The sequence below is a fragment of the Mus caroli genome, chromosome 16 (genome assembly GCF_900094665.2).
Source record: "Mus caroli chromosome 16, CAROLI_EIJ_v1.1, whole genome shotgun sequence".
Taxonomy (NCBI): Eukaryota; Metazoa; Chordata; class Mammalia; order Rodentia; family Muridae; genus Mus; species Mus caroli.
The window spans coordinates 19160716-19185658 of NC_034585.1; the positions used below are offsets into that span (position 1 = coordinate 19160716).

The 24943-nt window shown below is 47.7% G+C and overlaps 2 protein-coding genes across 5 annotated transcripts in view; both read right to left on the minus strand.

Annotated features, from left to right (window-relative positions):
* Window positions 1–1001: 1001 nt before the first annotated feature.
* Window positions 1002–7999, minus strand: Tmem41a (transmembrane protein 41A). The gene is made up of 5 exons (XM_021185037.1): window positions 7821–7999; window positions 6451–6604; window positions 4831–4992; window positions 3848–3986; window positions 1002–1719 (listed from the first exon to the last, which is right to left on the minus strand). The coding sequence occupies exons 1-5, from the start codon at window positions 7937–7939 to the stop codon at window positions 1499–1501; spliced, it is 795 nt and encodes a 264-aa protein (XP_021040696.1). The 5' UTR covers window positions 7940–7999; the 3' UTR covers window positions 1002–1498.
* Window positions 8000–14221: 6222 nt separating this feature from the next.
* Liph (lipase H) overlaps window positions 14222–24943 on the minus strand; it is a 46697-nt gene continuing 35975 nt past the window's right edge. For all 4 annotated transcript variants that reach the window (XM_021185117.1, XM_021185116.2, XM_021185115.1 and 1 more), the window contains 3 exons: window positions 21467–21578; window positions 18337–18510; window positions 14222–16523 (listed from right to left, as the gene is read on the minus strand). In XM_021185117.1, the coding sequence (XP_021040776.1) occupies window positions 16436–16523; window positions 18337–18510; window positions 21467–21578 (374 nt within the window). In that variant the 3' untranslated portion in view covers window positions 14222–16435. The remainder of the gene's footprint in view (window positions 16524–18336; window positions 18511–21466; window positions 21579–24943) is intronic.

Below are 24943 nucleotides of genomic sequence, written 5' to 3' on the forward strand. Positions count from 1 at the left end.
CAGTTGTGAGTGTGCAGATGTACAGACATGCTCTTATGGAATCTGTCTTCAGTGCAGAACATTTATGTCTATGGATTTGGGAAATCTCATCTCCTGGGAGCTCACACCTGATAAGGCACACTTGTGCAAGATCCTAGGGACACACATCTGGGGAACCTAAAAGGGGATAGAGAAGGAACAGGTGCAAACAGAGAAAGCTCCCTCCTCTCTTCCCCTCTCTGTTCTAATGTGCTAGCTACAGAACCAGTCTTCAAAGCGCAGTCTTCATCTCCGCAGCCCCTCATTAGAAAGCCTTTTTTAAAAGAAATACCTTCTTTTTAAAAAAAGAAAGAAGGAAGGAAGGAAGGAAGGAAAGAAAGAAAGAGAAAGAAAGAAAGAAAGAAAGAAAGAAAGAAAGAAAGAAAGAAAGAAAGAAAGAAAGAAAGAGAGGAAGGAAGGAAGGAAGAAAGAAAGAAAAGAAGAGAAAAGAAAGGGAGAGAGAGAGAGAGAGAGAGAGAGAGAGAAAAGTCATGATATGGAAACCCACTCTTTCTGTAGAACCTGAGAATGCCCAAGAATTCACACAAGCACAGCAGGCCTAGAAAACCTGACAAGGCTCTCAACTGAGCCCAGTCTTGAGAGAAACACAGCAGCTCACAGGTGATGGATGTCTTAGAGGGAGTTCTGCTAAGTCCTTGTCATGAGTTGTTCCCACAAGGTCCAAGGCCACAGAGCGATCAGCTCAGGTGCTAGCCCCACAGCCCAGTGCCCTAGCTGGAAGACACAATCACAGCTCTCACACAGGCAATCACTAGGCAACCACACTGCCTTCTCTTTGAACTGAAAAGTACAACTATTCCTTAGCTCTTCTCAGCACACTGGCTGACAGCCTCATTTACGGACCCCATTCGCCCAGCAAGAGGAAGTAGAGGGGATTTGCAGGCCATTTGATTCCGATGAGACAGAGCAGGGCCTTCAGAGGGGTAGAATTTCCTCCGAACACATTCAGAACATGCAAGGGCTGGCTTCCATTCGTCTTTAATCATGTTTGAATCAGCCTAACTATCAAGACATATAACTGCAAGGAGCTTCAACATGGATAGAAGTATCTGTGAACAGGGGAGCTGCGGGAATCCCTGCACTTACGCTGCGTGTAAGACCTACGCAGCCCGTCATGTTTCCCTTGGCTTATGGAGAGGTAGATCAGCAGCAGAAAGGTAGAGAGGACACTCTTCAACAGAGTCACAGAGGATACACAGCTTGTCCAAAAAGGCCACCAGCATCTTCTTCCAAGACATCTCAGGGTCCAGCAAGAGGCAAGCCCGACAGATAACTGGATAGGTTTTCTAGAAAGCGGTCCATTTCATAGAACCTGCTGAACAGGACAGGACGCCCTTCTAACAGACCTCTGCACACACAAGAGCACTGTCCATCTCATCCTTTGAGGGTAATTAAAACACAATGAGGACATTAAAGGGACCAGCAGCACAGTCCGGGCCCTGTAAACACAGAACCCACGTCACGCGTCCTTCCTGCGGTCTGGGCGGCCGATGTCCCTTGTTTCACTCAGCGCCAGGCGCTTCTGGCTAAATTTTTTGATGAGCGTTCCCGGAACCAAAGCGACCAGGGCAATGGCCAAGAGCTTCAAGACGGTCTCCCAAGAGAAGAGGGCATCCAGAGAGGTGAGGGTGGAGAGAATGGAGCCCGTCTGCACGCAGATGAAATTGTAAGGGATCAAACCTGGAAAACGGAAAATGGAGACGGTCATTAAGGGGGCAGGGTGGCCAGGGACTCAGAACATGGAACTAGCTGTCTGTCCAACTCTTAGCCCCTCCCTTTTCTCCCCACACTTCCTGTGCACACTGCCTTGCCCGACAAAAGGCCTTCAGATAGGCCACACAACTATACCTACATCACAATAAGGAAAATGTACTTATCACACATGGGGAAAAGACTCAGTGAGCTGCCCTTTCCCATAGGTGGTTTAGAGAAGAAGGCAAGGTCATTTCTCACATAAAGGTCTTGGCTTTTACATACACAAACTGCTGAAGTCTGCATACCTGCTTAAGGTGAGACCCACGAGCCAAACAGGAGAAAGGATCCTGACAACATGGCATTTTCAGTGTGCATTGAAATGTTCCAATACCCAGAAAACAAAACAAGTTTCTTCCAAGTACAACTTTGTACGCTCAGCACTCTGAGAATTCAGTGCAGCACTGAACTCCAAAGGCTGGTAGCCAAATAGCATATGGCATAACAGTTCCTTAGAGTCAGGCTTGGTGACACATGCTTACAATTTCAGTAAAAGGTTGCTGAGGCAGGAGAATAGCAACAGATTCAAGGCCAGCCTGGACAACATGCTCAAAAATAAAAACAACAACCAAGAACCCTGTGAATGTTTAAGAAACAAAAAGATGGCCGGGCGGTGGTGGCGCACGCTTTTAATCCCAGCACTTGGGAGGCAGAGGCAGGCGGATTTCTGAGTTCGAGGCCAGCCTGGTCTACAAAGTGAGTTCCAGGACAGCCAGAACTATACAGAGAAACCCTGTCTCGAAAAACAAAAAACAAACAAACAAACAAACAAACGAAACAAAAAGATGTGTGTCAGGCAAGAAAGAGCACGCCTTTAGTACAGCACTCCACTCGGGAGGTGGAGGCAGGTAGATCTCTGTGAGTTCCAAGGTACCCTGGTCTACAGAGTGAGTTGAGTGCCAGTGAGCTCCACAGTGAGACCCTGTCTCAAAGAGAAATCGAAATCTAAAGTGGTGGGTGCCTATGGTCCTGGCACCTGGAAGACTGAGGCACAAAGACTGAAAGCCGGAGGCCAGGCTACTACGCAATATTGTAGACCAAAAAATTAATAAGTCAAAATACATTCTTAGGCCTCGGCCTCTGAGACCTGGCTCCTTGCTTCCCCAGTGTATCAGAGGCATCTTCCCTGCCCCACCCTGAGCTTCTGGTTGGCTGGAAGCCTGCTAACCCGTTCCTCTACTGTAGCGAAGAGGTGTATGGGAAATAATGGCCAGAGCACTCAAGGTCACACAGCTTGGTCCTCAGGAAGGAATTCTGTCTCCAGAGTCTTTAACAGCAAGCTGTTAAGCCCCATTAGCTGAGGTGTTGAGGTACTCAGGAAGCTGCTTCCATCAGAGCTGTCTGTGGTCAGCCTCCTTCCGCTTCTCTCAGACATCCCTATTAATAAGCCCTGCCCCGCTGCACATTTGTTAACTTGGATATTAAACCCTGAGTGTCATTCCTTCCACTCTAAAAAAAAGTCTGGGCACCTCTGCCAGTGGTTTAAAGAGGGTGGTAATTTACTGCAGTGAGACATTAACACCCGTGATGGGATGTTATCACTTTAACTTGCCGTAAAAGAGGCCCGATGCCCACATGTCAAGAAACACTGCTCCTAACCCTGGCTCTAGTCCGGTTAATTGGTTTCCTGAGGGAAAGTGGCTTGCTAATGGCTGTGCAGTTCTCATAAGGTAGACAGGAGCCTCCCTGATGCTGGGCCTCCCTTAGCAAAGGGGCTGGTGCCAGAAAGGAACTCCCTTGCTCTGAGCCAGCCTTTCAGCCCGCTAGCACTTTTTAGAGCCAAGCCATGTGCTTTACAGAGATGATCCCATCCAACCCCAGTGCCCAACACATGCTGGGCACACAAGAAACACTATGGGCATGGGATAAACAACCCTTTATTGTTCCAAAAGTATTTGTATGGGTTTCCTAATGAAGCCAGAGGAGGTTTGAAATCAGAGAGGCAACCACGTCTAGTTCAGGCTTGAAAATGCTGTTCAAAGGCAAGCACACAGCCCACTGGCAGGTGACAAGGGCAGTGCCATCATGACAACCCTACCCCCACACCCCAGCTTACCGATGAGCACTGAGAAGAAAAACTGCACAATGGGGATGTTCAGAATCGGGGCCGAGAGGTTCAAGAACCAGTTTGGTGTCATGGGGAAGAGTCTGAGGAACAGCAGGAAAAAGAACAGGCTGTTTCTGTTCTCCTCCACCTGCAGAGAGAGAAAGCCCGGCGTCAGGAACAGAACGGGCTCTCCAGCAAGGCCTGAAGCTGGACAGCTCCTTCCCAGCTCCTCTCCTGCTGCACAGGTCCCTCCTACCCGGCCCCCCAGACATGGTGGCTCACACCACCCGGCACTCAGGAATTCAGGGAGGCTGAAGCAGGAGGACTTACATGAGTTTGAGGACAAAATACAAAAACTGGGCTGGGGCCACATCTCAGAAGTAAGGCACTTGCCCTGTCAGCCTAAGGGTCTGCATGTGCTCACCAGTGCCCATGCTCACCAAACAAACAAACAGCCTGAGGCAGAGGCACAAGCCTGGAACCCCAGTACTGGGAGACAGAAGGATCCAGGAGCCCAGCTACTCTAGCCAACTCAGTGTGCTCTAGGCTCAGTAAAAGACTGTCTTCAACAACAAAGTAGACAGTGATTGAGGAAGATATCAGGAGTAAACCTCTGGCTCCACATGTGCTCACACATACACAAGCCTACACACACACACACACACACACACACACACACATGCACACACACACAAGCACATGCATAAAATTAAATAAAGTAATAAATAAAAATATTGTTCCCGGGAACCGAAGCAGTCAGAATTTTAACTCAAAGCCACAGAGCCACAGAGCCACAGAGCAGGTAATGACAAGAACTGAGATTTGGTCACAGGTCTGTGCTTCCTAAAGACATCAAAAGAACCAGCCCTTCCCAGCTCCCAGGTGGGAAGAAGGAGCACTGCGGGAAACTTCAGGTCCACACTGCTCCGGGTGGACCTGATGATCTGCTGATGCTCCGGGATCCAGTGCTCCAGGTGTGCCCCCCACCTTACCTTCTTCTGCAGCAGGGCCACTTTATCAGGAAAGTAGGAGATGACCAGCTGTTTGCCGAAAATACTGGAAAGCAGGTAGCAGCCTGTGGCACCCACGGATGTCAGCACGCAGCACAGCAAAAGTCCCAGCCATGGCCCGAACAAGGCACCAGCCAAAACATTCTGCAAAGAAAGCAGCCTCAGCCGTGGGACACCTAGCAGCTTCCAGGGGGCTTGTCCTGGGTGGGGCCTGTGCCTCTGCTCCTTCTCTTTCAGTGACTTTCACAGCCTCAAACCCAAGGCCCACTCTAAAGAGGTGAATGGAAGCGTATGTGTGTGTGTGTGTGTGTGTGAGCCTCACCTGGGGCTCCTCAGCATTACAAGGTCAGGGCCTAGAGCTCATTGGGCATCAGCAGGCTACAAAGGAGACTGTGCAGACATTATCTGCCTGTGGCGAGGGCTACAGGTACCCTTCAGTCCCTGGGGGCACCAAATGAAAAGAAATGAAGCTCACAAGCTAATATTGCTGTATAGACCATGAATATACCTTCAGCAATCCATGGGAAATGCTTCCCTTGTCATTTGGTTAATAAGATCACTCTGAGCTTTCATTTTGGCCACAGTCCTAACTGACCTTAATTTCACAAAGGTGAAGAAGTTAATTAATACTTCACATATGCAGTTTGGCCAGCAATTATCATCCTGCCTCAAAGCACAGGATCCCGGAGAAAGCACATGGAAAAGCCAAGTGTGCTGGCACACACCTATAACCTCAGCAAGTGGGAGGCTGAGGCAGGAGGATTGCTTTGAATACAAGGCCAGCCTGGGCTGGACAATGAGTTCCAGGCCAGTCTGTGCTACAGAGTGAGACCTCATCTCAAAACATAAACTAGATAGATGGGGCTAAGGTTGCTTTCTGCTGTTGTGGAGGACCAGTGTTTTGTTCCCAGTGCCCACACTGGGTGGCTGACAACTGCTTGTAACTCCAGTTCCAGTGGGATCTGGTGCCATCTTCTTACTCCACAGGCATCCATACATATGTATGTACACAGACGTGCACATAAAGAAAAACAAGTCTTTTAAAAGGCATGAGCAAGTGAATGAATGAATGAATGAATGAGCACAGGTAAGCCAATGAAAGAGGGGGTCTCACTGTGAGGCTGGGGCTTCAGCACACACTAACCATGAGACCTCAGCAGTCCTTGCCAAACCCTGGGTATTGTGCTATCTCTCCCCCATCCTACCTGTGAGAGACAGCCTCACAACCAAGCTTGCACTAAGATGCACCCCAATTCTGGGCATGCAAGCCCTCACCAACCGAGACTATATGGCACCAAGTAGCAGCTGGCTCTTTACCCTGAAGCAGGATCAGCTCAAGGGGGAAGTCAATCCAGAGTCAGCCCTAAGGACTCTGTGCTCAGATAGGTCTAAGCAGAATCTGGGGTAGAAGTAGATACTGGGGAGGAGAGAGAGGCAGGACAGTAGGAAACTTGCAATATCAGTAAGTGCCCAGTGCCCACTTGTGCCCGCCTCTTCACACCCACGTTTCTTCATCCTGCCACTCAGCTAAAGGGGTTTCTAGGGGAGCAGCCACAGTTTACAGAAAAGGAAACCCAGTTGGAGAGAGGGCAGGACACTGACCAGGAAGCTGGAGCCAGGGATGGCAAAGCCCTGCTTGTAGAGGTAGGCACTGCAAAAGAGCAGGAACACATAGGCCTGGTGCTCTTTCCGGTACTCTCGAAGAACTTCAGAGAGCTCCCGCAGCTCTGCCAGATCGGAGGGGAACCACAGCGACCTAGAGTTTGGGAAATCAGGTGGAGGCGTGGGTTCCAGAGAAAGTTAGAAGTGTGTCTTCTTTGCAGAGTTAAGTTTGTAAACAGGTCATCTGGCCACCAGACATAGAACTCAAGATGACAGCTGACCCAAGATAAAACAACAGAGGCAGACAGGAGAGCCCTGGCGTGGGAGCAAGTGCCCTGGGCTGGCACCCTCACTCTGCAGTGTTCCAGTTGTGTGACCTTGGAGTGACCACGGGTCTCAGTTTTCCTTGCCTAAAAAGGGTCTGGTGCTGGATAACCACTACACACCCTCTTTACTTATTTAGGGGTTTTAAGATGGAACCCCACAGCCTCCACCATGCTGAGAGCATCCGCTCCAGCACTGACTTGCATCCTCAGTCTTTTTTTTTAAATCTTGTCTGAAGACACAAGTATATTCATCTCCAGGCAACTGCATATCATCATGAATTGCCGTCCTTTCTAGGAGACCCTCTCCCAAGCAAACACACAACTATTTAGACAGCATGTTGCCCAGATGTACTAGGCAAAAAACAACAATTTCATCACTTTAAAAGAATCCCCGTGGACACGTACCTCCCATCATAATAAATACAGCTTTCTTGATAACATGGCTGGAGGCCAACCCTTTCCGAGAGCCTCCCTCTTCACCCTGCGCTAGGCCTGGTACACTGTGGATCCCGTCCAAAGGTCACAGAACAAAGACTACCCTGCCTCTGCCATCTCAACAGTTCTTTGCTCCAGCAGAGATAAACTATGAGCAAGCCCTCTTAGTTCTCATGAGTACCTCTGACATCCACCAAGAGAGCTTTTTCAGCTCCACAAAAAGACAATGGTAACTGAAAAACAACTCGAATGCAGTTAACGCCTCTTGGTAATGCGGCAATGGGCCAGACACACTCTATGCACTTTCAAAGTAATAAGCAGCAGTCGGAAACCCGACTGACAAGCCTTCTGCCTCGCCCAGCTGTCATGGGAAGCAGAGTCAGGCAGGAAGAGGGCAAACTGGATCATAGCCTCGTCACTCCAAGTCCGGGCTGCACCCCTGAAGACTGGCTGCTGTGATAATTGGGTTGAGGAAGGAGAGCCACGGTAAGCCGAAATGGCTGGGGCTGGAAGGCGACCGCGTGTGCAGAGAAGTGCAAGGGCCCCCGAGGCATCACTGCCAACCCTCCGACCTCCTCCCGGGCCACCGCCCGGTGTCCTCCCTCTCACCGGCCTTCGGGCTCCCCGCCCGCCGCCAGCCTCGGCCCCAAGGGCAGCCGCGTGGAGAGCAGGTATAAAGCGAAGGTGCAGCCTCCGAATACGAGGAGCAAGCCGAGCAGCGCGCGCATGCCGCGGCCGGGCCGGAGAGCGCGCTCCCCGCGTGGCAACGCAGAGCCCTCCCCGTGCGCCGACTGGGCGGGCGGAGCGTGTTCTTGGACGGGCAGGGCGTGGCCCTCGCAAAGCCCCGCCCTCGGCCCGCTGCAGACCCGGCCCCCGCCAGGGACTGATTGCTCTAGTCTAAAGTGCTCCTGCTGGCTCTACACTGAACACCTCCAACGCCGCCTTCCCTGTGACAGAGCTGGGAGATCTAGGGCTGAGTCGTGAACCTGCCACAGCCTAGCTTGCAGCATGGCGGTCAGTCTTGTCTACAGTCAATCACACAAAGCAAATGAAGCCAACAAATGTGAGACTGACACCGATGGTTGTGGAGAGAAGGTAATGACCACCGCAGAAATATACAGACATGCCTTCCATTCAGTACCTGAAGTGTGCTCATTATCCCGATCCTCATAAACACATTTCAGTGTGCCTCAACGGATGAAAAAGCTTACTGCCATAACTCTTGTCTAGGAGCTAGCGTGCACACACTAGCTGTAACACACATCTGAGTCTTAGAAAGAGTCTGTGGTGCTAGACATGGTGTTCACGTGACTGACCCCAGCACATGAAGAGAAGAAGGAAGGCCCAGGGTTCAGTCATCTTTAAATACTAATCAAAAATTCAGAAAGGGACAGGGTAGCCGGGTAGTGAGAATAACTTCTCTCAGAAAGAAAACCCAGATTCAAAACTCCAAAACTAGTGTGGTCCTTGCACTGTGTGGAGTCTGAAAGAGGTGAGCACTGTGTTTACTCTCTAGGATGAGCAAGCAGAGGGGCAAGTGAGATGGCCCTAAGTAAGGCAACCTTCAGGGAAGCCCAAGGTTTGGGAGAAATGAATGGCTATCGGCCACTTGGAGAGTACTAGAAGATAGTTTGGGAAAGGGGCCCCAGGAAACTGTGGGGAGATGAGCCTGGCAGCATTCAGTAAGAAGCATTCTGCTAGCCCGACATCCTGTTGTGTGTTTGAAGTCCCAGCACATGGAACACAGAAGACTGAAGACAGCCTGGGGTTACAGTGACAAACTGTCTTCAAAAAACAGGGAGGAGAGCTGGGCGTGGTGGCACACGCCTTTAATCCCAGCACTCGGGAGGCAGAGGCAGGCAGATTTCTGAGTTCGAGGCCAGCCTGGTCTACAAAGTGAGTGCCAGGACAGCCAGGGCTACACAGAGAAACCCTGTCTTGAAAAACAAAACAAAACAAACAAACAAACAAAAAACCAGGGAGGAGGAGAAAATGAGGGACAGTGTCCGTTCTCCTTTGAGAATGTCAGAGCAAGTGGTTAGAGTAGGCTCCAAGTTAACAGTAAATACCTCAGGTTGTGGGGAGAGACGGAAAGGACCATGGCAGTGGGAACAGGGCAAGAGGGACAGGCTGCACAGTGGAGACGAGAAGTGACAGCACATAGGACCGACCCATTGGGTGAGTTCTTCAGAGTCAAAAGGCATGAAGCACTTTAGAGCACTTCTTTGGTTCAAACAGGGAGCATGCGTCAAAATTTGATAGTACAAAGACCTAGCAAGTTGACATCCAAGAACTGAACCCACAAATATGCTTGGCCTTGTTTTAATATCAAGGGACTGGGAGGAACCCAGATGCCGATCATCTCAGGACTCAGAGGTTAAGGGGCAGTTTTACATATTCTGAGCTGGTATCGTGCCGTGGTTTGAGTAGAAGGGCCCCCATAGACCGGAACTAAGATTCAGTTATGGCACGGAGAGCAGGGAGACTAAGAGTCAAACAAGTTTCAGAATTAGGAATGTACTGTGAGAGCCGGGAAGAAGGGGTGGGGTGGCGGATAGTGCACGCCTTCAATCTCATCACTCAGGAGGCAGAGGCAGGCAGATCTCTGATTTCAATGCCAGACTGGTCTACAGAGTGAGTTCCAGGACAGTCAGGGCCACAAGAGAAACCTGTCTCAAAAAACCAAAACAGAACAGAACAGAACGGAACAAGCAGGATATACTATGAGTTGTTATGAGAAGGATAAGGGGTATGTTTTACCTTTTAACAATACTGAAGTCAAGGCAGGCAAGGCATAGTGGCAACTTGAGAGCCTAGGCAGGTGGTTCACAAAATCAAGGCCAGCCTGGGACAAAACACATTGAGACCCTGTCTTAGTTACTGGTCTATTGCTGTGACAAGATACTATGACCAAGGCAACTTTAAAAATCATTTAACTGGGAGCTTGCTTACATTTTCAGAGGGGTAAGTCATAGTCATCACAGTGGGAAGTGTGGTAGCAGACAGACAGGCTTGGTAAGGGAGCAATAGCTGAGAACGCACATCTATCCAGAAGTCGGAGGCAGAGAAGAGAGACTGGACCTGGCATAGGCTTTTGAAACATCCAAGCCCACGCCCAGCAATACACCTCTTCCAAGGCTACACCTCTGAATACTTCCTAATCAGTTTCACCTACTGGGTACCAAAATTCAAATATATGAGACTATGGGGGCCATTCCTAGTCCAGCTATTATAAACCCCTGTCTCAAAACAAAAATAAAACCAAGTATTTACACTGAGCAGAGAAGGTAGCTTAGCTGGTAAAATGCTCACCTTACATGCACAAAGCCCTGTGTCTTAGTTAGGGTTTTACTGCTGTGAACAGACACCATGACCAAGGCAAGTCTTATAAAAAACAACATTTAATTGGGGCTGGCTTACAGGTTCAGAGGTTCAGTCCAGTATCATCAAGGTGGGAGCATGGCAGTATCCAGGCAGGCATGGCACAGGAGGAGCTGAGAGTTCTATGTCTTCATCCAAAGGCTGCTAGTGGAAGACTGACTTGCAGGCAACTAGGGTGAGGATCTTATGCCCACACCCACAGTGACACACCCATTCTAACCAGGTCACACCTATTCCAACAAGGCCACACCTTCAGATGGTGCCACTCCCTGGTCCAAGGATATACAAATCATCACACCCTGGTTTCTGTCCCAGGGCATAGTTGCAAACACCCACCTGCTTACTTAGGAGGTTGAGGCAGAAAGGTCAGAAGTCCAAGGTCACCCTTGGTTACATATTGAGTTTGAGACCAGCCTGGGATAGATGAGATACTGGAGAGAAAAGAGGGATAGAAAAGAATGGGGGAAATAAATTATTTGATGTTCTTGTATCAAAATAACAAGACGAGGTTTCCACCACAAAATTACACACTATTGGTGAAGTTGGGTAGTGAACACATAGAGGTGAATTTTACATCCTTTTCGCTGTTTCTGTATATATTTGTATATATTTCTACTAAGAAAGTGGGGGAATGTCTCTCCCCTTCATTGCATCATTCACCCTGCACACACACACCCCTCTACGATCCTCACCTCTTCCAGATTTCTGTCTCTCCAGCCCTTCAGTTCCTTAACCCTCACCTCCTGAGCCATCCCAGGCTGGCAGCACATCAACCACAGGCTATCTATCTACATCAGCCTCCCTTGCAGCTCTCCCCTTACAGCACATGCTCACACAGTGTTGCAGAGCTGACCAGGACTTGTACTGAACTCAAACCTGAGTGCTCCAACTCCAGAGGATGTGACACCACACACGTATTTAAAAGTCAAGAAAAACAGCATTGTTTATAAAAAACCACAAGGCGGACATCTCAGGAGGAAGAATGACACCAAAGTTCCTGCTAGTCTCCACATGCACACATATGCACCACAGGTACACATGCATCCACAAACACCTACACACACCTATGTACATACGTGCAAAAGGTATATAATCTCAGGCCCACCCTGAGAGGTGGGGTAAGGTTTTACACATCTACTTTCCGCCATGACAATAAATGCTTTAAAACAATGGACTGCCTCTTTTCATCTAGAGATCTGCTGAGAGAGAGGTCTTAGGATATAACCTAATAATGTACATTAAAAGAAAATAACAGTTTAAGGAGAGAAGAAATAAGTAGTCCTGTTTCGTGCTCACAGTTCTAGGGAGGAGCCCATTCCAGTGTCAGATAGGCCCCACTGTCTTGGACCTCTAGCTGAGTAGCCATTGATGATGGAGCACACATGGAGTGTGACTGCTTATGTCATGAGCCATGTAGCTAAGACAGGAAGCTCCTCCTAGAGGTGAGTCCCGCGATGACCTGAGGACCTCTCTGCAGTCCCCGCTTCCTGCAGGTTCTGCTACCCCCCAAGAGTACTTGAGCATCAGTGGAAGAAGGAAGCATTCAAAGAACATGAAGGAGAAAGATGTGCTGTGACTGGAAATGAGGTCTGAGCAGACTTATGCAGAAGGGATGTAAGCGCAAAGATCTGAATGGTGGGGAGCAGAGAACTGAAGGAGCTAAGGGTATGATCAATTTTAGCTGTGTCATAGACTTGGAACTCAGAAATACAAAGACAAAGGAGGAGAGGCAAAGACATCAATGGCTCCCTAAGTTCCCGGATGCCAGGCATGGTGGCCCGTGCGATAAGGTTGTTGACCTGCGTTTGCTCTCTGCCACTGGGCTCGGCTTCCTGGGGAGACAGACCCAGGGGAGTTTGACTCCGCTTTTCCCACGAGAGTGTTGGGCCATAAGGAAGCCCCAGGACACAGCTTAGGGTGGGAAAGCACAGTCTGAGGTGTGGAGAGGCCAGAGCTGACTGGGCTCTGCCAGACTGTGAAGAGGCTGGGGCCGTGGAGTCCCCAGACTCTTGGATGGACACCCAAGCACTGCTGGGAGTCCCAGAAGAGCTGAGAATGGAGTGGGGGCCCATGAGCTGAATCTAGCCTGTGGCTGGTGGTGGGGTGGGGGAAAGGAGCTCCAGCTAGTTCCATGGGGAGAGTCCTTGGTTTGATGCGCAGCAGGCTTGATGGTGATTGTGGCTGGGAGCACAGAGAGGCCTTCTATGGGAGACTAGACATCGTCTCTGTAGGCAAAGGCCTTCTCCGTGGCTCCCCCAGCAGATCTCCTCTAGATGAAAAGAGGCAGTCCATTGTTTTAAGGCATTTATTGTCATGGTGGAAAGTGGATGTGTAAAACCATACCCCACTTCTCAGGGAGAGTCTGAGATTATATACCTTTTGTGGACAAGAATGTCTAGGAAGGGAATCTTATTGGCCAAGCCTTCGGACCTCTAGGTAACTCAGCATGGAGATCTCTGTCTTGAGCCTATGTGATCACAGGTCATGTCTCTTTTCCTATTGTCTTGGTCTGAGATGATAGGGACACCTTGTGTACATGTGACAGGGCTTGAGACATTGCCATTACGGGACTGATGGCCACAAATCTATGGGGGACTGTAGCTATGTGACAGGGGCCCGGTGCTCTTATCATCCCGTTAGGGTCTCTGGGGCTTCAAAGCCTTCAGGTCAACTGAGGACCAGGTTACCTCTCACTGTCCACTGCCCCACACCACACCTCACCACACCTATATAATCCCAGGACCAGGGAGGCTGAGGTAAGAAGATCCTGAGTTCAAACCTAGCCGGAGCTTCATAGCAAAACCCTGATTCAGGAAAACAAATGTTTTCAAGGAAGGGAAAGGTTTGGAGAAGAGAGTTGCCACCCCTCTGACTGGCTTCACCTGCCCATCACCATTACCTGGAAGTCACTGAAACGTGTTCCTACTGCACAACAGACTTGCATTCTTATTCATTCATGCTCCCATTCATTCCATAGCAGCTACTTTTATAGTACTGTGCTGAAAACCCAGGGGCCCAAGGAGTTTGTGATTTGACAAAACTTCCCACTCTTGGCATTTGCACACTGTTATTTTGACCCTCTGGGGACAAGGGAAAGAGGATAAAAAGTGGCTATGCTAATATAGGACCAATAAAAATCAAAGTCCCTCACCACATTCACTGAAGGGCTCAAAGAAAGCGGAGGAATATGGCAGGGTGCTCCTTGTGAGAAGGTGTGGCACAGATCCTTCCTCCACCCAGAGGGACTCTCACTATAGAAGAAAGCCAGGAAGAAGTGGACTACCAGGATGCCTGGCCTTGGGTGTCAACTTGACTATATCTGGGGTTAACTAAAACCCAAATGGCTGGGCACACTTGTGAGAAATTTTTTTCTCAGTTAAATAATTTGAAGTGTTCCCACTTTGAATCTGGATCTTTGAAGTGGAAAGATTCACCTTTAAACTGGGCCACACCTTCTTGCCCAGCCTATATAAAAGACATGGAAGAAGGCAGCTTGCTCTCTTTCCATGCTTGCTCTGGGCGACAAGCACATACCTTCACTGGTATTACAGTCTACTGGACTCTCTGCTGGTAGACAGCCATCATTGGAATAGCAGAACCACAGTCTGTATGTTATTCTAATAAATCTCATTTATGCATATATATATGAGTCCACTGTAGCTGTCTTCAGACACACCAGAAGAGAGCATCAGATCCTATTGCAGATGGTTGTGAGCCACCATGTAGTTGCTGGATATTGAACTCAGGACCTCTGGAAGAACAGTCAGTGCTCTTAACCACTAAGCCTTCTGTCCAGCCCCAGAAATGATCTTGATTATATTTATGGAGACCTGCCCATTGTAGGTGGCACCATTCCCTAGTCAGGGAATCTGAATTGTGTAAGAGTTGGGAAACTGGTCCAGTGAGATGGCTCAGGTGGTAAACATATTTGCCTCTAAGCCTAATGCCCAGATACCTGGGACCCACACATTGGAAGGAGAGAACTGACTCCCACAAGTTCCCTTTGGAACTCCACATGTGCACTGTGTGTGACATGTGTACATATGTGTACAGATACAAACACACGCTATAAATTAACAAAGTGTAACAATTTTTAAATGTGTCAGGAAACTGAGCTAAATACTCGCAAGCATGCGTTCATCACCCTGCTTCCTGACTGTGGCAGCGATAGGACCAGCTGCTTTTACGATGCTGCTACCCTGACTCCCTGTCTCGGTGGACTGTATACCCTGAAATGCGAGCTAAAATAAACCCTTTCTCCCTCACGTTGTTTTTATCAGAGCATTTTATCATAGCAACGGGAAAAGAAACTAAGACAGTGTGGATTTCAACCCATTTGCTCACAGTATTCATTTCTTTACAACAGCTGGGGCAGTTCAATGTAGAGAAGGGCCCTGGGCCTGTGACACCTTCCTGAGGGGTGGGGGGCACTCACCTCCACACACCAGGCATCTGGACCCTCTAACTGTTCTACTTTCATTTTGCCCTCTGTCCCTGGCCCTCTGTGACCCCTTAATCTGTTTGCCACTGTTATTCAAAAATGTTTGAAGTCACATCTGCCTCCAGGGAGGCCAGGAAAGACTTCTCAGAGTTTCCATGCCCCAAGAGCCGGCCATGCTCTGAATCTGAGCCCCACAAGTTTGAGCAACAAGTCTAAATATTAACATTAATCCCTCTAACAGGCAGGACTGTGCACAGTTTTTTATTTTACATCTATACACCTTAAGGAATTTCCTGGAATAAGTATAGATTACACCAATAGGAAGGAAAGAAAACTTTCATTTGTTTGTTTTTGTTTTGAAGACAGGGTTTCTCTGTGTAGCCCTGGCTGTCCCGGAACTTGCGCTATAGACCAGGCTGTCCTCGAACTCACAGAGATCTGCCTGCCTCTCCTCTCAAGTGCTGGGGTTAAAGTTGTGCTCCATCACTGCCCAGCTTTTGTTTTTGTTTTTTAAGAAAACAGTCTTAAGGACTACTTTTAAAAAATGTCTGAAGCTGAGAGCAGGGCTCAGTGCACTTAGCATGCTCAATCCCAGAGCAGAAAAACAACCTTGTAATTAACACTTTCGCAACTTGAGTGAAAGCAGGCCAGTTTCCTTCCAGCCTTTTCTCTGCCCAGTCCACATGCTGCAATGCTAACCCTGTTTTTTTTCTTTCTTCCACTTAGCTGCACAGGCCTCAGGGCTATGAGCCCAGCCCAATACCTCTGGCCATCAGCATCACTTCAGAAGAGTCTGGACTAAGCCAGAGCCTTCTTGCCGCCCCAAGGCAAACAGTCCAGGAGGAAAGCTGGTGTTGAAAAAGAGAGATTGTGTGTCTTTACGTAAGAGCTAAACCCTATCAAAAGAAAAGCATGTTCACAGTAGTCCACCCAAGGGACCCAAGGGATTTCCAAACCCTTCACAGCCTGGCCCTCCCCACCCACAGTCCCTGTGAGGTAGTCCGGTTCATTCTCCATTCGGTTCCTGCCGAGATGGCAGAGGATTGGGCACAGGGAACACTTAGATGTTTGCCCCACGGCCCTGAGGGTGTGGTATGACAGGCAGCAGATTCGACAGTGGGGAACAAGTGGGGCCTCGGGACGCAGCCAGACAAAGTGCTTTGCTGTAGGGAGCTGGGCTATTTCTGTCTTGCCCTAGTTAGGGCCCCCCCTCCCAGTGCTGTTTCATAATCGCAGGTCCTTTGACATTTTTGTGACGCGACATCCTTGGAACACAGCCGAAAATAACCTTGGTTTTCTTCCCCATGCTTTGGAAGCCTTCAGGACGCTGTAGGGTGAGGCACTGAAAGTCTGTAGCTGTAGAGATCTTGATGTCACCACTGCCCACAGGTCTTAACAGCAGCTACATCTGCTGCTGAGAGCACAGAATAGGTTGGAAGGATGTCTCAACATTCTCCATAAGGATGAGATCATACCGACACAAGTGAGGCCTGGGGAAACCAAAGACCCTCGTCAGTGAGCTAACACAAAATCCCCCAGTCTAGTCAGGCAAGCCTCATCACCTCCTTACAGTATGGACTTGTAGAGCAGCGGTTTCTAGTGCAACAGGCTAGTGTGGTGGTTTGAATAAGCTCAGCCCGAAGGGAACAGCACTATTAGAAGGTGTGGCCTTGTTGTGTAAGCAGGCTTTGAGAGCCTAGGCTCAAGCTCCACCCAGTTCAAATCACTCTCAGCACTGGAGTAGTCTTCCATAGTCCTACTGGGATGGCCCATTAAGCTCCAGTTAAAGCAATCCACTATTCCCCAAATCCACATTCCTACAAACAAAAGCATGGTCAGGCCTATCACAGCAACACCTCAGTCCCTGGTACCAACCTCTGTCTTAGTTAGGGTTTCACTGCTGTGAAGAGACACCATGACTAAGGCAACTCTTATAAAGGACAACATTTCATTACAGTTTCAGAGGTTCAGAGGTTCAGTCCATTATAATGACAGGAAGCATGGTAGCATTCAGGTAGACATGGTGCTGGAGGAGCTGAGAGTTCTACATCTTGATCTTAAGGTAGCCAAGAGGAGACGCTGTCTTCCTCAGGTACTTAGGAGGAGGCTCTCTTCTGCACTCAGTGGAACTTAAGCATAGGACCTCAAAGCCCATCCCCCACAGTGACACACTTCCTCACAACTCAAATAGAGCCACTTCCTGTGGGCCAAGCATATTCAAACCACCACAGCTAGGGAAGGCAGTCATACGCAGGAAAGTAGGGTGTGAAACTCCACTCAACTCTACTCCTTTGTGAAAGATTTATCTTATTTTATGTGTAGGAGTGTTGTGCCTGCTGTGTGTATGTGGACCACCTGTATGCCTGGCACCTGTGCAGGTCACATCAGAGCATCAGGTTCCTCTCCATCTGGGGTTTCGAGATGGGTGTAAGGCACCATGTGGGCGCTAGGAATCTAACCCAGGTTCTCTGCTCCATTTGATCCTCCACCTGTGCTTTGCAAGTGCTGAGGTTGTAAATCACTACACTCTGGTTCTTCCTTGTTTTGTTTTTGAAATGGGGTCTGGATAAGTTTCCCAGGTTTGTCTTGAACTCATGTATCCTCTTGAGTTCTTAAACTTTTGATCCTCCCTCTCAGCCTCCAGACCAGCTAGAAATACAGGTTGGTACTAGGACCAACAATAAATAAATAAGCAATCAATTAATTAAAACAAGGACCTGTTTTAAGACACAATGAAAACCTTCTTAAAGATTCTTGTATTACTAAATATTTTTGCAGTACCTTAAATTTTTTTAAAGATTTATTTATTTATTTATTATTTTATGTATATGAGTATACTGTAGCTGTACAGATGGCTGTGAGTCTTCATGTGGTTGTTGGGAATTGAATTTTTAGGACCTCCACTCACTCTGGTCAACTCTGCTTGCTCAGTCCCTGGTCACTCCAGCCTAAAGATTTATTTATTATTATACATAAGTACACTGTAGCTGACACACCAGAAGAGAGCGTCAAATCTAATTACGGGTGGTTGTGATCCACCATGTGGTTGCTGGGATTTGAACTCAGGACCTTTGGAAGAGCAGTCAGTGCTTGTACCCGCTGAGCATCTTGCGCCAGCCCTCCTAAATTTTTAAGTAAAAGAAATTCATCACTTTGAAGGCTGAGGCAGGAGAATTGTCACAGGTTTGAGACCAGTCTGGACTACATTATAAGACTGTCTCAGAAAGAGCAAAAAGGGAGCTAGAGAAGGAAGGGAGGGAGGCAACAGGAGCTTGTCAGACCTGAGTGTGGCTTGTGGCTCACCTGTCTGGATGGGCCAGAGACCTCAGCTTCATCTGCAGGACCCTGAGCTTGTACTTTGGGCCCACTACAGACCCTGTGGAGAACAACAAGGAAATCTCTGCCACTTTATCCAGATCTAGATTAAATCTTGCGAGGAGACTCACTTGATGGTATTTCTCAAATGCAGATGGCTCACTGGAAAAAAAGAAATGGCATTTTAAGATGAATATACAGAATAGAAGTCATATATATATATATATATATATATATTCATTTAAATTAATACAATATAAATCACTAATGAGAGAAAGCAGCTTCCAGCCTCCAAGTCTGGTTCATTTGCATACCCAGGCTGACTTTCCTGAGCCCCTGACTTTAGGGACTGCCTAAATGAAGCTACTGGCCTCCAAAGTGGCCCTGGGGACATGTGCTACTATGCTGTCGACTGCATTCAGGATGGTATCTGTGTCTCTGGGCATAGCCACGGTTGCTATGGGGTCCCAGCTCTCCATGTGGTAGGGTTTATATGCAGCAGTTCAGAGATGAAACCAGCTCAGAGTTCTTAGGGCCCTGCCACACCCCATGAAGTCTTAGATGAGGTTCCAGTGAGGAGCAAACACCCGTGGAACACCCTAGTCCCAATCTGAGGTCTATGTCTGGAGCCAACCCACTGCCCAGGTGTTTGCTGGTTATCTGTGGCTTCCTTTCCCAGTTTGGCAGAGAAATAAAAGCAGTGCAGAGACTCCCCAGAGAGAGACGCCTGGGCATTGCTGGGGTTTCAGGTTATGGTGCACTGTATGTTGCCAACAAAATTGGGATCATCTAAATTAAGTCCAGCTGCAAATTCAAAATACATGTTTTCACCATTAAAAAAAAAAAAAAGAAAAGAAAAGAAAAGAAATGCCAAAGAATGTGTATTGAAGATGTCAAGGCTCCAACTTGCCCCCATTTCCCGGTACTGGATCAAACTGGGACATCTCCTGGATCAACAGCAGAGGGCTCGCATGAGTGGAACCGTGGAGATCGAACCATTGTTCCTACCATGCCCTGCCTAAGGTCTCCATCTTGAACTTGCTTTTTCTCTTTCTTAAAGTTTAGCTCTTAATAGACAACTATTTTAAATTACATTTATTATTTCTCTTTTTCTCCCACCCCACCTCCTGTGTGTCCAGGTGTGTGCACAGCATGGCACAATGTAGGTCAGAGGACAACTTCTGGAAATAGGTTCTCTCTTTCCACCATGCCAGGTCATCAGGTTGAGCAGCCAGTGGTGCTGCTCACTGAACCAAGGCCTTACTCCTGATCAAAATGTGAAGGGAAGAAGATAAAGCTAATGAGCTCAAGATCAGCTTGGACTATATGAGGCCCTGCCTCAAAACAAACAAGAAGCTATTTCAAAATTCCCATTTAAGGATTTACAGTTGGCTGACATTCACTTAGTAAAAAATAAAAGCTCTCAGATGTACGTAAAGGAGACATGAAAGCGGATGCTGGTGTGAAACCTGACTCTGGTCAGAGCCCTGTCCTGCCCTTCCTGTGTGTGACTGTGTGTGACTGCACAGTGTTCCTGAGATTCCTTGGGTGCTGTGTGTTCTAAAAAGCTGGATTTCAGGTCAGCTCTCCATTCTGGTCCCCTCACCTCAGCCCAAAGCCCATGTACCACCTGAGGCTGCTTCCTCAAGATGTCCTCCCTACTGCTGCCCTTCCAGAAAACACTAGCTCACTCTGGACATAGGGATATCAGATCAGAAACAAATCCATGGGGAACCCTAAAAAACACCACTGCTCTCAAATTTCAGGTGCAGGGGGTGGGGGTTGGGGGATGGGACATCTTAGTGGGAGGAGTGGACCCAGCTATACAGTGATACCAGTGCTTGGTGGACAGAGCTGCCACTCTGGCCACACTGACAACAACTAGGTATGTGGCTCTGGCTAAACCACTTGGCTCTCTAGCCTCAGTTTCTTCATATGTAGAGTTTGTGATATTAGTATCTCACAGTTGGCTAGAAATTCTTTAGGCAATATATGCCACACACTCAATTCGATAACCAAAAACTATTATAAATCCAAGATGCATTTTTTAAAGATACTGTCATAGTTTGCTTCCTCTTGCTGTGGTAGAAATAACCAAAAGCAACTTGGGAGGGAGAGGATTTATTTACCTTACACATCTGATCACAGTCCACCACTGAGGGAACTCGAGGCAAGAACCCAAGCGTAGCAGGAACTGAGGCAGAGGTCTTGGAAGGACACTGCTTACGGCTTGCTCTTCCTAGCTTGCTCAATCCACTTTCTTATGGAACTCAGGACCACTTGCCAGGGGTGGTGTCCTCCAGACTGGGCTGGGCTCTCTCATGTTAATCATTACTGAAGAAATGGCGGCACAGACATGCCTATATGTAATCTGATGGAGGTACTTTCTCAATTGAGGTTCCCTCTCCCCAAATGACCCTGGCCTGTGTCAGGTTGACAGAAACGAACCAGCACAATCACCTTCAGGCTGGGGTGCAGATCCATGACAGTATGAAATGCACACTCTGGTAGGTGTTTGTATGTATTAGGTGTTTGTCTGCACGTCTGTCTGTGTACCACTTGCGTGTGCCTGATGCCCTCGGAGGACAGAGAGGGCACTGGATGATCTGGACCTGTAGTTATGGACGGTTGTGAGCCACCCCATGGGTGCTGAGAACTGAGCCTGGGTCCTCTGGAAGAGCAGCCAGTGCCTTTAACTGCTGAACATCTCTCCAGCCCCTTTTGGATTTTGAGATAGGGCTTACTATATAAGTCCAGCTGGACGTAGACTCCCTGTATAGACCAGGCTAGCCTCACACATGCCTCAAGACTCCTGTCCCTGTCTCCCGAGTGATGTGATTACAGAGCAGTCCGCCAGCGCAGCTAAGCCAGCAGCCCCGTATGGCTTGAACTTAGAGAAGGTGTGGATGGTTTTATTATTAACTGTTTAACTGCTAGAAGTGAAACGAGAAGGAAGAAAAGTGACAAAAAGCAAGAGGGACACAGAGAGAGGACACACAGAAGAGAAAAGAAAGGGTGGTGGGAAGATGGGGAGAGAACTCTGGTACCAATTCCTGGTATCAGTTGCTAAGGAGAAAAGTGTCTGAGCCAGAAAACGCAAGCTCAGAGTCCAACTTACTGATCGATTTTGGATTCTGTGATATTGCCATCTTCGCCTCTCAGTTTGATTGTAATAAACCCTCTTCTTACGCTCTTGTTCCAAGATACAATGTCCACAAAATAATGATACACTGTAAAATATGGAGAGAACCCCATAAGAGAGGCATCCTGGTGCTCCCCAGGAGGTGGGTCTAAAAAGCCAACATCTCCTTTCTTTCCCTCTAGAGTTTCTCTGCAAAGACCTAAGGAAGAATTTCCTTCTGTTTTTAACATAGTTTCTCAGCCCAGGTCCTTCAAACTCATTATGTAGGCAAGAATGACCAGTGTTCAATTCCTAGCAAATACATGAGATTCAGAGCTGTCTCTCACTCTCTGAAGGGATCTAGAACCGTCTTTTGGTATCTGTGGGCACTGAGCACACAGCACACAGACACACATAGAAGCAAAATACCCATCCACATAAAATAGATAATTTCTTGGGTTTTTTTTTTTTTTTTTGATAGAGTTTCTCTATGTAGCCCTGGCTGTCCTCGAACTTGCTGGGTAGACCAGGTTGGCCTTGAATTCATAGAAATCCACCTGCCTCTGCCTCCTGAGTGCTGGGATTAAAGGAGTGCACCACCACTGCCCAGAAAATAAAATAGTTTTTAAGGAACCATTAAAGGAGTCCTAACTTGGGATAAAAACATAATTTCCAAACATTTCTGATACACTTTCCGCCAGTTTTCTCTGCTTTTTCATGCAAAGCAACATACTCACTAATTATTATAAAATCAGAATGATGGTCAACTCTGCAAAACACCAGTGATGCCTTGTAAAAAGCAGGTGTTTAGCCAAACATTAGCTCCTTATATAGAATAAGCAGGCACGTCTATTTCATCAGAATACAAATGTGCTTTTGTCCGTAATAAATGCTAAAATTACACATATATACCAAATAATTATTTTAAAACAGCTTTCTTTATGATTTAGTTTTAGAAAATATTTTATTTCTATATTAGTTTTATATAACTATACATCTGGGGGTGTTTGAAATATTCACAGGCTGACTCCCTGGGAGCCCACAGGCCACTCTGGTTAGAAAAACAGGTAGACTAACACCAGCTCTTCACCTTGCCCTCAGCTGCTCCAAATCCAATCGTGCAGTCTCATCCCTGGCTCTACACCTGCTGCTGAGGGCTCCCCTTCCCCTCCTGCCCCCCTCTCCAGGGACTACACAGATCTTCCCCTCCTGACCTCCCTCCCCTCAGCTCCAGCAGGCATGTCCCAGGATCCCTCAGGCCAGGCCAGCCAGGGAAGCAGGGGGACTAACTGCAGATCTTTGCCTCTCCCTCCATCCCTACAAGTCCACTCCCTGCCACCCCATCTCATCCCCAGCTCTGCAGCAGAAACTGCTAACCAAGCAAGTGAAAAGCTGTATGATTAAAAATGTCAAGTCACTGAGGAAGGAAATTGAAGACATCAGGAGATCTTGGAAGATCTCCCATGCTTGGGATCTTCAGATTCAGTGCAATCTTCATCAAAATTACAACACAATTCTTTGAAGTTCTTATTAGGACAATTTTTAGCTTCCTATGGAAACACACACACACACACACCTATGATGAGGATGAAAGCTAGACATGGAGGCACACACCTTTACTCCTAGTACTTGGGAGGCAGAGGCAGGCAGATCTCTGAGTTCAAGGCCAGCCTGGTCTAGAGATTGAGTTCCAGGACAGCCAGGGCTACACACAAAAAGCAGAATACCTAAAATCCAAATATCTGATTAATAAAAGAACTGCTGGAGGTATCACCATCCCTAACTTCAGGCTTTACTACAGAGCTATAGTAACAAAACAGTATGGTGTTGGCACAAAACCAGACGCACATCAGTCAAAGGAATCGAAGTGAAGACCAGGACGTAAGTACATACACCCATGGAGACCTGGATTTGATAAAGAGGCCAGAAATGCACACTGGAGAAAAAAGACAGTATCTTCAACAAATGGTGCTGGTCAACCCCGATATCTGCATGTAGAAGAATGCAAATAAATCCATATGTACTAACTTGCATAAAATTAACTCCAAATAAATCAAAAACCTCAATATAAAACACTGAACCTGATATAAGATAAAGTGGAGAACAGCCTGCACTCACGGACACATGTTGTGGATTAGGTCTAATGCTGCTTGTATTATGTTAATTGGTCCCCAAAACTGCAGGAGAATCCTGGTGTCCCTACATCCCTAGTCCCTATGTAAGATGCTGAGGGGCCCTGCCCCCAGTTGGTTTTTATTGGTAAATAAAGTTACCAGTGGCCAATGGCTGAGCAGGGAGACAGAGGCGGGACTTTAAGATTACTGGAGGAAGGAACAGGAAGAGAGATAGCTGCCACGCTGGGAAAGGATTAGAAGCCATGTTAAGGTGTGCTGGACAGAGAACCTAGCTGTCATGTAGGTGCTGGGGAACTCAGCCCGAGAGGGCTGCAGGTCTGGGCCCAGGACAGCCAAGATGGAATATAGGTTTTTGTAAATAATGATTCAGGAATATTGGAGGGGAGAGTGTTAGCCACGTGGAGATTTGGAAGTGGCCCTGTTTAAGGCATATTAAAATATAAAGACTGTGTGTGTGTGTGTGTGTGTGTGTGTGTGTGTGTGTGTGTGTGTGTGTATCTTCCATTCGGGAACCCAGAACACATCCCCGGGGTCGATTTGAGTCATGGCGGAAGTCAGTTTACCTCAAGATCCAGCTACACCACTCTAAGGCATATACCCAAAGGACACTTCGTCCTACCTCAAGGACACTTGCTCAACTGTGTACACTGCTCCTCTATACATAATAGTCAGAAATTTGAAACAACCTACATGTTTCTCAATACAAGAATGGGTAAAGAAAACATGGTACATTTTGTACAATAAAGTATTACTTGGCTGATAAAACAAAATAACATCATGGAATTTGCAAGCAAATGGAACTAGAAAGAAATCACGCTGAGTAACAAAATTCCAGAAGCAGAAAGACAACTATGGCATGTATTCACTTATACGTGGATATTGGTTGTTAAGTGATGATAACCAAGCTTCAGTCCATAGAGCCACAGAGGTTAGGTACAGAAAAAAAGAACAAAGCAACAGATAGATCTCATTAGGAAAGGGAAATAAAGTAGATAGGTATGGATGGAGAGGGCTGGAACGGGAGGATCAAGTGGAGAAGGGGAGGGGAGAGAGGGATGAAGGAGGGAATACAGGGAAAGACAGCTAAAATAAATTAAACATATTATCAAAAAAAGGAAGAAAGAAGAAGAAAGGAAGAAAAGAGAGAAGGAAGGAGAGAGAGAGAGAAAGGAGGGAAGGAGGGAGGGAGCAATGTTCACAGGCAATGGCCTGTGAACAGTAGGCTCAAGAAAGCCAGCGTAGGAGTTAGGGAAGCAGAAAACCGGCCTGAGTAGGGCCACAAGCCTCTTCGGGTCTGACCAGCACCTGGGTAGCTGGAGCGCAGGGTCGGCTGACACTC

What these genes read in the sequence shown, in the direction of transcription:
- Tmem41a (XM_021185037.1), bottom strand. Translation starts at nt 7,939, where the DNA reads ATGCGCGCGCTGCTCGGCTTGCTCCTCGTATTCGGAGGCTGCACCTTC. An exon ending in TCCCTGGCTCCAGCTTCCTG is followed by an intron (nt 4,993 to 6,450) that starts GTCAGTGTCCTG and finishes CTTTCTTTGCAG; the next exon opens with AATGTTTTGGCTGGTGCCTT. An exon ending in TGGCCCTGCTGCAGAAGAAG is followed by an intron (nt 3,987 to 4,830) that starts GTAAGGTGGGGG and finishes CTCTCTCTGCAG; the next exon opens with GTGGAGGAGAACAGAAACAG.